General features: G+C 41.8%; 1 protein-coding gene across 2 annotated transcripts in view; it reads left to right on the top strand.

The window, feature by feature from the left end:
• arhgef39 (Rho guanine nucleotide exchange factor (GEF) 39) overlaps positions 1-12919 on the top strand; it is a 45857-nt gene extending 32938 nt beyond the window's left edge. The window contains exons 8-12 of one of the 2 annotated variants that reach the window (XM_034074873.2): positions 1357-1586; positions 6463-6551; positions 10562-10694; positions 11358-11455; positions 11608-12919. In XM_034074873.2, the coding sequence (XP_033930764.1) occupies positions 1357-1586; positions 6463-6551; positions 10562-10694; positions 11358-11455; positions 11608-11644 (587 nt within the window). In that variant the 3' untranslated portion in view covers positions 11645-12919. Of the gene's footprint in view, positions 1-1356; positions 1587-6462; positions 6552-10561; positions 10695-11357; positions 11456-11604 lie in introns of both variants that reach the window. The other variant, XM_034074872.2, reaches the window with a different exon arrangement.
• Positions 12920-16781: the final 3862 nt, after the last annotated feature.

Raw genomic sequence — 16781 nt, 5'->3', positions numbered from 1 at the left:
AATCGAGTGGCCCATGGTGGTGGGGGGGTTATGGTATGGGCAGGCGTATGTTATGGACGACGAACACAGGTGCATTTTATTGATGGCATTGTGAATGCACAGAGATACCGTGACGAGATCCTGAGGCCCATTGTTGTGCCATTCATCCACGACCATCACCTCATGTTGCAGCATGATAATGCACGGCCCCATGTTGCAAGGATCTGTACACAATTCCTGGAGGCTGAAAACATCCCAGTTCTTGCATGGCCAGCATACTCACCGGACATGTCACCCATTGAGCATGTTTGGGATGCTCTGGATCGGCGTATACGACAGCGTGTTCCAGTTCCTGCCAATATCCAGCAACTTCGCACAGCCATTGAAGAGGAGTGGACCAACATTCCACAGGCCACAATCAACAACCTGATCAACTCTATGCGAAGGAGATGTGTTGCACTGCGTGAGGCAAATGGTGGTCACACCAGATACTGACTGGTTTTCGGACCCCCCCAGACCCCCCCAATAAAGCAAAACTGCACGTTTCAGAGTGGCCTTTTATTGTGGCCAGCCTAAGGCACACCTGTGCAATAATCATGCTGTCTAATCAGCATCTTGATATGCCACACCTGTGAGGTGGGATGGATTATCTCGGCAAAGGAGAAGTGCTCACTATCACAGATTTTCAGATTTGTGAACAATATTTGAGAGAAATGGTTATTTTGTGTATATAGAAAATGTTTTAGATCTTTGAGTTCATCTCATGAAAAATGGGAGCAAAAACAAAAGTGTTGCATTTATATTTTGTTCGGTGTAGTTCAGTTCCAATGCATGTCTGTTCTCGTAATGCTATGAAACACTTAGTAATGTCAAATGACAAAACAACCAATGGTCTCAAACTAACATACAAACGTTGTTAAAAGGGACAATCTTGAATTAGTGTTTTTGTACGGTATAGGCTATGGATAAGTTGGATGGATAGCATTGTTGATATTGACGATGAATATATGGATGGATGGACATAGAAGTTGTTGGATGCTTGGTAGATATACGACTGTGGCAATGGATTAATTTTCTACACAACGTTATGATTGGCAAAACAAAAACAATTGTGCTAAGGTAAAAGAAAAATGAAGGGATTGACTAAATGTAAAACAAGCCAACATATTCAACAATTTTCCCTTGCTTTTTTAATGTTTCTTGCTTGCACTATCTACTAAGGAAGTGTAGTAAGAAGGAAGTTAGCAAGGCAACAACAGCTTCCGTGATTGGTTTGACACAGTGAATCCTAACCCTAGAAGGTGGTTTGGAAACTCTTAGTCCAATGGACATAAACCACAGTGTCTCAGACTCTTTCCGTTTCCTCCTCTCTCACAGGGAGGTGGTTCATCCGTGAGGGCTGGCTGAAGGTGGTTCCTCGGAAAGGTGCGGTCGCCAAGCCCAAGATGTTCTTCCTGTTCTCCGACATGCTGCTGCAGGCCACGCGCTGCGGCCCGATGCAACTCGCCAACAGGGACAAGTTCGCCGGCAGGCACGCCTTCCCCCTGCAGGAGTGCATCGTGGAGAAGGTGTTCGGCCACACCAGAAGCCAGGGAGGCCTGCTCAGCGTGAGTATTCATGTTTCCAGACATATATTCCTAAAACTGTACAAAACAGGAAGGAATTTCTAACTTAAAGGTCCCCTATTATACTGTTTTTCATCAATATATTATAGGTCTCAGATATATACAAAACATGTCTCTGAAGTGTTTGGCTCGAAATACCAAACGGATCATTGTAGCATCCCATAATCCCCTCTGTTTCCAAAGTGCTGATTCTCTGTCTTTTACTTTAGATGAAAATAAGGAGCCCCTCCCCACGCCCCTCTGAGAGAGATTTGGTTAAAAAGAACACAATGGTGCTCTAGAAGTAGAGTCAGGTGATAAGGGGGGGGGGGTTATTGGCTAATGGTTACACAAGCCAAAAAATGGTTAAGTCTCCGAACAATAAAGACTATCCAATAAAAAAGAAAATCAGTAGTTAAATCTACAAGGATATGTTGGTGCTGTTAGTTCATCAGGTATTTCCCATTTTACTCAAAATGCATGTTTTATTTAGATTCAGATTACCATGCCACAGTTACAAAGTCATTGGCTATCACTGAGCCTTTTGTACAATATATATCACAAAGTTCTTTGTGCAGATCCTACTCTTCGAATGTTTCCCGCACTAAGACCATTAACAATAGTTGGCGCAGGATTTTGGATAACATAAAAAAACATGTAAACATAAAAGTGTTGAAAAGTTGAATATTCTCAGAGTGAGTGTTGGGCAGCAGGTGGGAAGACATCTGTTCATTGATATGAATATACACATGAGTGAGTCCTTAACAGAAGCATTATTTAATTTCCACTTGTGATGCTCTGATTTGTCTTAGTTATCGCCATGACAGTAGCTGTTCTACAATCTGCCAAACAGAGGAGTGTTTTCCAGCCTTCTTGAATACAAATGTCATTTAGTTGTGCATGTCAGAGAAGACTTGTGTTCCCTCACCTCCTCTTCTTCCTAATCACCTCAAACGGTTGTTGTTAAAGTATCCCAGAAGCTGAACTTTTAAGGCGCCTCTCCTCTCAGTCTGATCAGCGTACCAGGTCTCAGTACAGCTGCCGGCTGACAAATTGTGTCTAAATGATGTAGTTGCTGTCATGAAACATTCAAAGGAAGGAGTCACGCGTCATTGAATGAGTAACGAAAGTGTTTATGCAGTCGAGTGTTTAGTGCCAATGCTGCGTGGTATCAATATTCATTTCGGCAGATACACTCTCCCTCAAAGAGCTCTTTATGTTGTGCTGCTAATGTGTTTTCCTGTGATGCACAGTGGCTATGCAGAGGTTTCATTACTCGACTGTCTGTTCACACTGCTGTCTGCCCAAAATAATGGCAGCATGTTGATGCTTTTTGACATTAAAGCTTGATTCACATAACACAAGTAGTATACAGTAGGTCTGAAATGACCTAATAAATCATCCAATAGCTGATTTTGTTCATGTATTAAGCAAGAAGACATGGACATTAGGGATACCAAATAATGAATTGTAGCACACTAAAGAACCTGTGACCAGCAAATGTTTCATATTTCTAACATTGTATGGTTGTTTAAGCTGTCTGTCAGTCATTTCAAATATGACTGCACTAAATGATTATGTCCTTATTATTAACTTCAATAACTTGAACATCATTAAGTCTATCAAATGTCAAAAATGGAAAATATCCATCCAACCTCAGCTGACATCTACACCATTTTGTGTTTTGTCTAACCTACATTTATTCAGTTTAAAACTGAGAAAAGCTGCAAATCCTCACGTTTGAGATAAGACTAGATATTTGACAAATTAGCTTGACAACTGTATTAATTAACAAATTAAACCCCATTAATTTTCTGGCAATCATCCAAATATTTAATGAAATACAGATGTGATAAGTTGTGAATCTAAGTGGTTTTAAAATAATAATAATTAGATAATGTCAACAAACTATTGTTACATCCATAAATAGTTTTTTGGCACTGGTTTGTTATCTCAATCCCTTAAGAATAGATGGCATCACAATTCACCTTCTGTATTTCACTTAATAGGGAGATCATCGGGTAATGTCAGTTTAAGTTAAATGTACAATAATTAGAGAAATATGTCCAAAAGAAAATCTAAATGTATTTAACACAAGACCCCAACATTATTCTATTGTAAATACTGTCTGGAAACAGGCAGTAGTAACATTTCAGGGTAATTAATTTCAGGTGTGAACGATTATTTATTGATTAATCAGTTTTAATCGTACCACCATCATGAACCGTTCTGTGTATAAAACATAACATGACAAATATTTATTTTCAAACCAACAGTTTAATGTCTTCATTCACATTTTGCCTAGGTTTAGGTTTATTACATTTTGGATTGACAAGTTATTTGATTTTTTCATTCTTGATTGACTAATCACTTAATCAACACACAGTTTAAGCTCTTAATAAAATACAGTTTTAACATCTGATCAGACATTAAAGGCCAGTTCCTGATGATTGACAGCGTTCAGTGCTACAGCTCAGAGCTAGTTAGCGCCACTTTAGCCGGTTTACCTGCCAGATCAATCAATCGTTGGGACCGACAACCATACAGTAAGGTAAGGCTAATTATATTTATATAGCACATCTCCACCACGAGGCAATTCAAAAACATTAAGATAAGCAAAAGAAACGCATTATAACATTTGATTCAAAACGATTCAAAACAAAAACAAGCTAATAAGAAATAACACAGGTATTAAATCCAAGAATAAAGCCGAATGTAAGATATTTAGAGTTTATTTCATTAAACGAAGCAGCGAAAAAGGCCTTGATTTAAAATGTGTTTAAGTACAGAATTGATTTGATAATGTGTTGCATAAAACACACATGAGAGGGTGAATTCCAGTTATCCCCATAAGCGTGTCCATCCAGCTTGTGTGACTTCATTTGTTGAAGGCAGTGTGAATTAAAAGCATCCTTTAAGGGACTAATGAAAAGGCTGCAGATGGGGGAGATTAGTCAGAGCTGTATTATTTGTGTGTGTGTGTGTGTGTGTGTGTGTGTGTGTGTGTGTGTGTGTGTGTGTGTGTGTGTGTGTGTTGTGTGTGTGTGTGTGTGTGTGTGGTGTGTGTGTGTGTGGTGTGTGTGTGTGTGGTGTGTGTGTGTGTGTGTGTGTGTGTGTGTGTGTGTGTGTGTGTGTGTGTGTGTGTGTGTGTGTGTGTGTGTGTGTGTGTGTGTTGTGTGTGTGTGTGTGTGTGTGTGTGTGTGTGTGTGTGTGTGTGTGTGTGTGTGTGTGTGTGTGGATGGCTGCCTGCCTGCTGTAACAGAATCTCTCAGTTGCTGGATCAGATTAGGCTGCAGATCCATCTCTTCCGGCCCTCCAGTAAATACATCTTCCTCAAGCCTGTCGCCGCTCTCCGCTACACGTTATCTAATGGCTGAAATGGCATTTCATTAGCCCCTTATCCCACCGAGGCCCAAATGCATACTCAATAGCATTACACGTAATTTCTCATAAGGACACATTATTGATCCCGGGCCCCTACCTGAGCTCAAAGAAAAGGGCTGTCAGCACTCCAGGGCCCTCCTCATCCAGGGCCATGAAGAATTAAAGCCAAATTAAATTTGATAGCTGTAAATGCCATGGCAATCTATATGCAAAGTTTGGGTGGAAAGAAATAGCTTTTATTAAAATTTCCAGTGGTTTTTTTTGTATTTCTCTTGGTCACACATTGTTTGTAGAGAGCTACCTTTTTATTTGTCTCGCCCCACGTTTCCCTCTTTACGTTCTCCTCTCCCTCCATCTGTCGACCTTCTTCCTCTTCCTCGCCTCTCTCCTCGTCTGCCGTCTTCCTCCCGCTAATATCCCCTTGCCGCTTGAATATTTTTCCCACATCCCTGACAGATTCTCTTTGATGTATAAATAATCAAGCTAAATTATGTGCGCCGATGAGGCTCCGCCGTTCTTATTATACAAAGTAATTTCTACCTAACAGGGTCACATTTCCTGACAAATCCCTAATTACTGCATAGCAATAGAAGTGGAATCTATTTGTGCATAAATCAAACCGCAGTCCCCCCAAGTGGCGAGTGCCTAATGTCATGCGGCACTCATTTCGGCCCCTTTCACTGAACTCTGTAATTAGATAATACTTTTGATGATATTACATTTGAAATCTTAATCTATTTAATGTATAATGAGAGGCTCCCCTCCCTGTATAGAAATCATCATTATGTTTGATGGTCGATACCGAGTTCTGTCCAAATACAAACGCATATGATCGATATGTCACTTCTCAACAAGCTAGCTTCCAGTCTACAGGCGGCAGCTGCAGGTAAATGTGAAATGTCATTTCATATGGTGAAGGCCTGATTTTGATCCCCTGTATTTAATAGCTTTCCCGGTGTAATTACGCGTGGCTAAAAGCCCCTTTTGTCTGGGCTTCAGACAACTCCTTTTGGTTTGTTTGACTTGTACAATCTCAGGCAAGTTGGTAATTACTGTTGACTCAAAGGAAGAAGACCCTGTCTCTCTGTAAACCTGAGAATATGTCTCTGTCCAGCTGCCTGCAGGACACAATGGAGTAGACATTATAAATGTGGCAGATTCTGTTACTGTACTAGACTTTGTCCCTTTTTTCTTTACCTACAGATGTCAGTGTGTAAAGGTGATTAAAGCTCGTGAAAAGCAGCACTTGGTTGGCAGGGAGAAGGTTTTTGCTTGATTTGTCCTGCCCTCTTCTGTTTTCACTATGTTACTGCAGTTTTAAGCACTCCTGTCGAGAGGCCTTGGATGACTTGGAGATGGTGTTTCTACTAAAATACAACAACCAAAAGCTGACATTACACTGTATCCGAACACCCACCATGAAACCATAACTCCTCATCATTCACACCTGCCAACAAACATCCTAACTACCCTCCTGTTCCTCCTCTTCTTCCAGTTGACCTTCCCTAAAGCCAGTCTTCTGCTGATGTCCTGCAACCAGGAGGATCTCAATGACTGGTACCAAAGCCTGAGCTCAGCCATCAGGTATGTTCCTACTACACACACACACACACACACACACACACACACACACACACACACACACACACACACACACACACACACACACACATTTCAATATTTGTAAGTACCCTCTTGAATGAATTACCTAAATCCTAACCATCACAACTATAATTGAACTATAACTCCAACCCTAAAGCTCACTCCTAAAGTCTAAAAGTCACCCTCATTGTGACTCTGAGTCTGTAAAATGTCATCATTAGATTAGATTAGATATACTTGAATGAATTGGGCACTTTTGTTGTTACAGCAGCAGCATGTAAAAAAGACATTGCACATGAATAAATTGCCAGGAACACCACCACTAGTATGCCATTGAGTAAGGCACTTAGTCCTTAGTTACTCCAGGGAGAATGTCCCTGTAATTGGTAATTGTAAGTCGCTTTGGATAAAAGCGTCAGCTAAATGAAATGTGATGTAATGTTATAAAAAAATCTAAATAAAACAAACAAATTCAGTTTCAAACCTCAATTCAGTGCAACAAAGATAATATACTTTTGTATCAGTGATTTCCCCAAAGTATAGACAAATAATTGAAATGCCTAAATCCCCCCTAAACAATGGGAGTGTGTGGGAGAGAAACTCCTTCTGGAGGGAACTTTACGATGTTAGCCCTACATGCACAAAAACCTGTATTTTGTTATGGCCAGGGGCTGGTCCAAATGACGGCCAGGGGGTGGTCCAAATGACGGCCAGGGGGTAGTCCAAATGACAGCCCGGGGGCCAACTGCAGCCCATTTACCCGTAACCCTTTATATTTCCCCTTATTATAAGCAATCTGAGGCTTCTGTTTTAAGGAATGAGCTGCCAATACTTTTAGTAACTAAAAGAATGAAACCTATATGGAGAGCTGTGATGTAGGCACTTTGTTTTCTTAAAGCATATTCAATTATCAAGCATCATTTACCTACTTTGATTGATTTTGATAACTTATAACTTAACTTATGAGGCAATATACCTCACCTCTAGTGGCCAAGACCTTTGTATATTTGTCTGTATGCGGCCCTCTTTGAAAAAAGTCTGGACACCCCCAGACCCGGCGGCAGACATACGTCTCATTTGATGTACCAGGGCGAGCCCACCCCGAAATTTACATTTCCAGGGAAAACTGAATTGTCAACGGGGGGGGCAGACGAATGAAGGCCATTTCAGTTTTTTGTTACTTTGTTCTGAAAGCTGAACCTGCTGCTCCTCACAGAGAGAAGAGGGAAGAGGCTGTGAATTACTTTACATTGTGGATAAGGGTGGATTGCCCCCATTGTTCTGAGTGTCAAAATGAAAGACAGCCCACACATCAATCATCAAACCGTGTGGTCTTATTTAATTACGTGTTGATTTCTATCAACACGTAATGTTGTATCGATGTATAGAGATGTACTCCAGCAAAAGTATTCTCCGTCGGGACTTCCTGCAACAACACCACGTCGTTATCTTGATTCTGATTGGCCAGAAGACATTATCAAAGATGTTCTATTGAGAAGATGATCACTACGTGACAAAAGTTTTCAAACCGTTTCTAGTCTTCGGTATTTCCAGACAAGTGACTGCTGAAATCAATCTTACTAACTGCTGTCTGTGCAATTTACTCCGCGAGTTGGCGGACTTTATTTAGCTTACTTTAAAATCATTTTTCATGGTGGGGCTAAGCCATTTCTTGGTATGGCTGTAGCCTACCCCAGTATACCCTGGCGCCGCCACTGAACATAATAATAAAACAATTAAAATGTTGTATTCAGCCCTGATTAAAACAGCCCCATGGGGCCCGCCCATGACGCCGGGTCTGGACACCCCTGATTTAGGCATTGTAGTTTTTAGCAAAAGTAAGTCAAACAGTAGGAAAGGTGCATCTGTTAGGGACTATTTTCAGGTGCGGATTAATCCACTTTGTTGCCCTTAGGAGTATTTTGAAAGTGCAGGGTGTGTGTTCGTGGTTGTAGATATGCTGTTCCCTGATGAAGAGCATGCAGCTCAGAAGTTCCATAAATAATGGTGGGGGTCTCCGTATGCAGTGTGTGGACAGTGGTTGTCTCTCAGTAAAACGTTGACGCAGGCTGGAGCTGCACCTCGGGCTGTCTCTCAGGCAGCCTCTCATCATTGATCAACCAGACTTCAGTGTCTCACCTCCTCCCCTCCCCAGCCCGCCTGGCCCCAGGTTCCCCTAAGGAGGGTCTGGGCCCCCTGCGTTGTGGGGGGGGGGCAGCTATGCTGAAGGCCCCGACCCCAGAATGCCCGGCCAGGCTAATTAGTTTATCACTTTGTCAGAGGGGGCTGTCAAAGAGCTCGGACCACCCAGCAGACGAGGGGGGCCGGGGCTGCAGGCTGACGGCTCTAAACTCCAGGGAGCGTAATTAGGACTGAGTAGAGGACAGGCCGAGAGGACCGGGGGTCAGCAGCACTCACACCACTGGGGAGGGGAGCAGGGTTGAGGGGGGGGGGGGGGGTCTACACATCGCTAAATTATTGATTTAACTACACACTGCCTGGACTGACATCTCTGAATCTATCGAATGTTGCTCTCAATGATTATAAAACATTTATTATCGTCTGTGCTGGAGTCATATCACATTGGTAGACATTGTTTTCTCTTCTTCACAAAACTGCGGTTAGCCAAAGAAAGTTTTACACGGATTGTAGTTAATGCAGAGTTTTTCCTTTTGTTAATAAAATGTTATTGACACACTAAAAAAAGGTCATAGCCAAGGGACTTAATTAGCGTGCAGATCGATGCTCTGTGACAGTAGGTGAGGCTGGGGGCTGTCCACGAGGGATGCATGGAGGCTAAAGACAGTTGATCTGCACAACTCTGACCCCCTCCCCCTTCTCAAGCTGACATTACGAGATACATTTAGGATATATGGCTGGAAATCATTTACATATTATCATTATTAACTAAGTGGAAATGCATCGAGATCATGGTAGAGTTTTAAAAAGGTTCATGTTGAAGCCAGTATCGTTCATTAGGTATTCTGATGCTAAAGTTATTGTTTCTTGAGAAGTAACAAATGTGTCCTCTGGTCAGATGTGGAACATGTTCAGATGAATGTGAATTGATTCTGCAAATTGTGTTGAAGAACTTTCTTTATTTTGTTATGGGCTATAGGGAATCACAGATCAAGCGAGGAAACCTTTAACACAATCTCAAACCAAGTATATTATTGGTATTTGTGTCACAGGGTGGCTAGTAGCTAACAGCATCATGGATTACATTTATATAATCATAACAGCAATAGGACGTCTATATTTGTTCCTCTGTTTTTAGGATGCGCATTTCTGGGGGGATATTTGTTGGCATGCTTACTTTGGCTTGCAAATAAGCAAAGTTGCCAAAAAAAACACCAACTCCTTGTGTCTCTCAGTCCAGCCAAAAAGTATTTTATGAACTAAAAAAAGTGTGAACGGATTCAGTTCAAAGATGACAAACCAAAGCACCCAAAAACAAGCTTGTGACCATTAATATGTACCCATTTCAATGGATACAGATTGATACCGTCTGAAAGGTTGCTACTGTAGCGGTTTGTCAATCACAGGGTAGCCACGCCCCTAACTCTACCCTGCTTTATGGCCTATTTTACCCTAAATTGTCCATTGTTTACTAAATGAACGTCATGTTGTATTGAAGAATCTAGCAAATAAGAACATCCAATCATGAGGAAAATGTTTACTGAGGAAATAGATTAAGTGAGAAGTTGGGTAATTTTCTCATAGACTTCTATACATTATGACTTATTTTTACAAGCAGTTGAGCTGACCCCTTCTGGCCATTAGGAAGAATGCAGGTGTAAAACAGATAAGAAGATAGATGGCAAAAAAGAGTAGTTGCAACAAGGCCTGTCAGGAGAGAAATGTGATATGTTACTGTATATTTGAGGTAATTTGTGCCTTACCGCACACGTATAAATATGTTTTTCCCTTGAAATGTATGTTTCATTTGTAGTTTTGTCGAAACTGATCAATTGAGTGTATTCTCTGTACAGGAAGCTGCAGTCTAAGGAGACAGTGGTCCATCAGAGGGATGAGTTGTGCCGGAGACCCCTCCGATCGGCCGCTGACAGCCACAACACGCCGAGCAGCAGCAGCAGCAGCACTCCCGGCAGGAAGAGAAACATGGTGGGGGTCACACATTGAAACACAGGCAAAGATGTTTGTTTTACAGGTAAATACAGTTAGTACAGATTAAGACCTTTTTGTAATGGGATCACACCAAATCCAGCCAGTGGGTGGTCCAATGGCCCCTTCCCAGTACCTACACCCTTAGTTCCAGCACTTGCTCTGACAACATCCATGTTTCTAACTCAACCTTAAATGTTGTCACCTACACACAGAATGACACAGATACCTTGTCCAAAAATGGCCCCTGTAGGTATATAAGAGTACATAGGTATAATAAAAACATCACAGTACTACCACATGTTAAAAAACAGAATATATGTTTCTGTTATCAGAGTACATGGAGAATGTAAAACATGAATGCCACATTTAGAACATTGGGTAGTGGTGCGTTTCAGCCTCTTGTGGTCCAAACATGTATTACAACAGAAAACACCCTTATTTGCCTATTTGGGATTTTATAGTCTTGATATAGATTCGTTTTTTGTGTTTGACTCTTAATCAATAACTAAACAGTTATTTTCAACTTTTTGTGTCTTCTTATTCAGTCATAAATATTTTAATTTTCCAGAGAAATATTTAGATTTAAAACCAAGTTTTCTGAGACTTTAGTTCTCAAGCAGTTTCCATCATATTGAGGTTTACCTCTGTCCCTCTCCTCAGGTGGGCTCTGAGACCAGTGAGCAGAGTCAGAGGCCCCCGTCTGAGCCGGAGGGCAGCGCCCCCAAGAGGCTGAAGCCGACTGACGCTCCAGAGCACAGGTGGGGGGTTTTCAGTTGTCTTTTGGTCCATGGTTCCTGCTAAATGAGACTTAAGACAGATATTGAACTATTACATTTCAAAATGGTGACTGTCTGACATTGAAATGGTTTGAGTAAATAGGATTTTCATCATGTTATTCTGTGTCCAGCAGTGAAGAGGCGTCCCCTTCCAGCTGTGTGATCCTCTGAGGGGTCTTCAGTCTCAGATGAGGGTGGGTCCCACTCAGGCTGTCTGAGAGTTTCACTGCAGACTGATTTAATGCCAAACATAACGCACACAAAGCTATATGTCTGTGTTGTTAACATTACGTTTAAACTGTGCAGGTCAGGAGATTCTGATTATTACTAACAGCAGCGTCCGCTTCTGCTCATCCTGTGCAATATACACTTTTTATTATATACTTATTGTATAAATCCTAAGCTGCTTTAAAGACCAAATATCATGAATGTTTAACTGGGAGCGTTGTGTCGCTGCTGCTTGTCTAAACATACAATGTCAAAACCCCCACACTGCAGGTAACTAGTCATGATTTATCTTCTGGATGTCATGTTTCCGGGCAGTCCCTGAATGCACCACTCCCCCAGTCATTATCTCAGTCTGTCGGCATTTTACACTAGATACAGACTTGAGGATGAAAATGTGTATTTATTATTTTTATTTGATTTAGATAGAGGAACAAATAAACAGTTCATACGTGGGAAACTGACAATATAAACATTATAAAATCAATCAAGTAAAATGGATGACCAACTTTTTTAAAGATAAACAATTCATCCATTTTTATTTCTCACATATATTTTTTATTTTCCTTTTTATTGTTACTCTTAAATATCATGTCTCTTGTCAGGACAGTTTTAATATCATATATTCAATGCCCTCTCACCTTTGAGTCAGAAAGTGTTGGTGAGAAAATTAGAAAAATTAGATGGAAAAGTTAAAACTGTAAAAATAAGATACCAAAGATTCTGATAATATAAAAATTCCCAATAATATGTGATTCATTATTTTAATTTAGTGTACATTTTTTATATTGTCTTATTCTCTTTTATTTAATAGCGTCATATGACATCCATGATTAAGACTGGGAATGTTTTGTCCATCTTAATACGACAGATCCTAAATGATTAATTATCTGATCATCGGTTCAAATGTAGAATCACTGGTGTCTTTTTTGATTGTTTGTTTGCATGCAGGGATTATTATAATTATTTTCAAATGGAATCAGTGCTTTTAATCAGCTCCACTGTTTTCTAAAGATGACTGATTTATGTGTCTGTGCAGGCGAGAAAACCTGGCTTACAGATATGCTACTATCATGATGTCCTTTATTTACATTTATCCTTTTATATATTTCCTTTATAAATGAATCAACATATATTTGCATCTCTACTGCAAAGCTCTTCATATATTTTATTCACACTTTTGAAAGCTGTTACAAATCATTTGAACTTCCCAATAAAACTCTTAAAACAAGTCATATTGTTTTCGTCTCTTGGATTGACCAAATAACCACTAGATGGCGACACAGAACAGCAGCATTATTCATTTGACTAATTTTACATTTTGTTACACGTTTTTCCAACTTGTACGTCTTATTGACAGACCCAAAGGACAACCAACACTGCAAGTCATCTTTTCCTGCTAAGACAACTTGGTTCCTAGAACTTCATCAGAAATTAAGTCTTAAAGGTATTTGTACACTTTGAGTCAATCCCTAAACAATAGATACCAATAACTACTAATACAGTTTTCTATTCGCTGTAATAATTCCTCTGTTTATATCCAACAACAAAATTGAAGCAGTCAATATCTGGGCCAAAATAACTATCAGTGTTCTTCAGGTTGAATTAATCAAATCAATGGTTTATTAACACTAAATTCCCTTCTTTTGTTTGTCCCTGTGAAGCTGACAATTGAGCGGCCCGACCAAGCAAGAAGGCAGAACGTCCAAATACGACCCGGTGTGGGCATTTATTCATCATTCACACATGATCCACAGCCTCAATATTGCTGTCCACCTGAACACAGTCAGCAGCCACAAGGATCTCTCACACACACGCGCACACACACACGAGGGGGGAGGCGACAACACAGGGCACCAGGTGGCCACAATCACCAGTAACAGACAAGACGGGGAACACTTTTCAAAATAAAACAAGAGATGGACAAACTAAAACAGAGACAGATCGTGACAAATAGATGCATAAATGACATGTATATTCACATTCTTCCTGTGCCATGTTTTAGTGTAGAACAGATCAATATACTTCGCCAAATATGACGCTATATTATCCGTAACGGAGGACGAGATCTATGGCCCCAGAGATCACCTCCGTTACATTTCCTTACTCCTCTCCCCAGGAAATAGTGTTTTAAGAATCTTGGCTTCCTCCATGGGTCTCCACTCCGCCCGGTGTTTCTGCTTCCCCTTGTGCAGCATGGTTTCCTCAGAGGGGGGGGCGTGATGTCGAAAAGAAGCTTCTCTTTCTTCCTCTTCGGGATCTGATTCCCTTTTGCTTCATACTTGTGTTGCAGCTCCTCCACTCTGAGCTGCAGTTTGATCTTGTCACTCTGAGTCTGTTTGAGCCACCGTTCAGATGAGTAGAGCTTCCTCTCCAGCTGAGCAGGGTCCGCCCGGAACTGCAGCACCTGCATCAGAGTGGCTATCTGCCCCTTCATCCCGGTGAGCTCCCTCTGGCGCTCCTCCTTCTCCTCCGTGCTGCGCTGCAGGTGACGCTGTAGGCTGCTGTTGACCTTCTCCAGCTTCTCCAGCTTCTCAGCGGCCGCTCGCTCCAGTTATTCTCCTCCAGGATTTTTACCAGCTTCTCCCGCTTCGATTTTTCTTCCTCCTTTCTGGTCTTCTGGGCCGTGAGCTCTGCCTGTCTCTGTCTCTCCAGCTGCTGACGCTCCATGATATGCTTCGCCTCCTTCTGTTGCTTCTGACGGTCCTGCTCCCGAAGCTCCATGCGGTACTCTTTAATCAGCTGCATCACTTTTGTTTCCCTTTGGGTCTGGTCCCCATACCAGACGTTGATGCAGTCGAGCTCTTCAGCCAATCTGCCGTCTTGCCTCCGGAGTCTCCGTTCCTATTTTATCAGGGATACCTGTTCCTGTATCCGTGTGAACTGCTGCTCCATGCTCCTCAAACGGCACTCCTCCTGCTCGTCTCTGGCTGTCTGAGACTGCATGAATGACTTCATCATCTCAGTCAGTTCCTAAAACTTGCCCCCTGGTTTAACAGCCGTGGCCCCCTGGTCAGTTCCAGGCCTAGCCACACCGTCATCTGGCTCCTCTCTTTGGTCGCTCTTCTTTCCTCTCGTCATTTTCACCTCACTTGGTAAATCCCACTTCTGACACCAATTGAGCGGCCCGACCAAGCAAGGAGGCAGAACGTCCAAATACGACCTGGGTTCCCCAATATGAGCCCTTAGGACAAGTCACGCAGATAAGAGTAAGAGGATGGACAGGGACACGGCCTCAAGTTCAACATTTTACAAAAGTGTATATAAATAATCAGGTAAAAGTTCAGTATTATAAAATGCAGATTAAAACTTGTTCAGCTTCCCCAGTCGACACACCCAAGTCCCACGATTGAAGGCTGGCTCTGACAAGGAGAGAATAACTAGAAGGATTATAATATCACACATAGTGCTGGTTAAAGTCAAAAAGTGATTCTTCTGGTCAACTGCTGAGGGTTTCCCCAAAATCACAATATCACCACGTGTAGCTGCATTCAATTAACACTCACTGCAAATCACCCATGTACCTATCTGCATGCAAAAAGTGCCAGCAAACCACATGCTCCACTCCACAGTATGGCCAGGATCGTCACTGAAGAAGGATAACCACAGAGACAGTATTATACCTTGTGGGACAGGGTGGGTCGTTACAAGGAGGGTGCTGTAGCTTTAAAGACTTAATCACTAGTTTGTATTAGGGCTGTCAGTCGATTAAAATATGTAATCGCGATTAATCGCATGATTGTCCCTAGTTAATCGCGATTAATCGCAAATTAATCGCACATTTTTTATCTGTTCTAAATGTACCTTAGGAGGAATATTTTTCAAGTTTTTAATACTCCTATCAACATATGAGTGGACAAATATGCTTTATGCTAATGTTTATTATCATTTGAACAATGACAAATATTCTCATGAATATTAAACAACAACCTCTGAACATTACAAATGTTCGCCTCAATTCAACCTGGAACCTCTCACAATACTCTCTCTCTCTGTGTGTGTGTGTGTGTGTGTGTGTGTGTGTGTGTGTGTGTGTGTGTGTGTGTGTGTGTGTGTGTGTGTGTGTGTGTGTGTGTGTGTGTGTGTGTGTGTGTGTGTGTGTGTGTGTGTGTGTGTGTGTGTGTTGGAGCTATGTGCAACTCAAGGCATATAGGCCTATGCTCGAACGGGAGCTGCCTGGACGCTGAAATCATGTTGCTGCAATCATGAGTGTGCTCACTTCTCCTACAATGTCCCGCTGTCTGGCTTCCTGCATAAAGTCAAGTGCTCGGTGCAGTTGTGGCGAAATGTCGCTCCTCTGTTTTCATTTAAACAGCTCCGTATATCCGTTAGCGCAGCTAGCTAGCACCCGATGCTAACAACAACAACAATGCACTTAAGGTCTCTCTCTCTCTCTCGCTCGCTCGGGCCACATTACACACACCCTCCCGGTCCTCCCGATGGCCAGTCGGTGCCTGCCGGTGAGCGTGGAAGTGTGGTCTGCCACAAGCGGGCGGCAGGAGCGGGGCTGTCAGCAGATGGTATTTTAAACTCGATGCGCTCTGAAACTACGGGGCGGCCGAGGAAAAAAAAATACATATGCGTTAATCGCGTTAAAATAATTAGTGGCGTTAAAAAATGTTTGCGTTAACGCGTTAACTTGACAGCCCTAGTTTGTACACAATACAAGAAACTAGTCTATAAGCAAAACATAGAAGGCAGGCAAATCAATACTTAGTGTTTGATGTTCTCATAAACGAGTCATGTTTGTTATAGAACTTGGTTTAATAACCTTGATAGCAACGGAGCAACATACATACACCTGGTAGTTATCACAACACTACTCGTGTGCCGCATGTAGATCCCTACATCCGGTACGGTGTCTGCAGAAGGACCAAAGAGACCAAATGCGAATACTCTACATCCCCTTTCTTTAGCTCTTCCTACAGTAGTGAACAAAACTGTTATACTGAGCACATATGACAGAACATACAGGATGCTGCAAATTTACACATCAAACTATGTGTGCATTTAGTAACTGATGAACACAGAGGCTATCTCAAAGAAGGAGTGCAGCATTTAACTCAGTAATTACTACCGTAAC

The sequence above is a fragment of the Pseudochaenichthys georgianus genome, chromosome 23, assembly GCF_902827115.2.
Source record: "Pseudochaenichthys georgianus chromosome 23, fPseGeo1.2, whole genome shotgun sequence".
In the NCBI taxonomy this organism is placed as follows: Eukaryota; Metazoa; Chordata; class Actinopteri; order Perciformes; family Channichthyidae; genus Pseudochaenichthys; species Pseudochaenichthys georgianus.
Note: the sequence above shows the minus strand (reverse complement) of the source record. Positions and strands in the feature narration are given on the sequence as shown.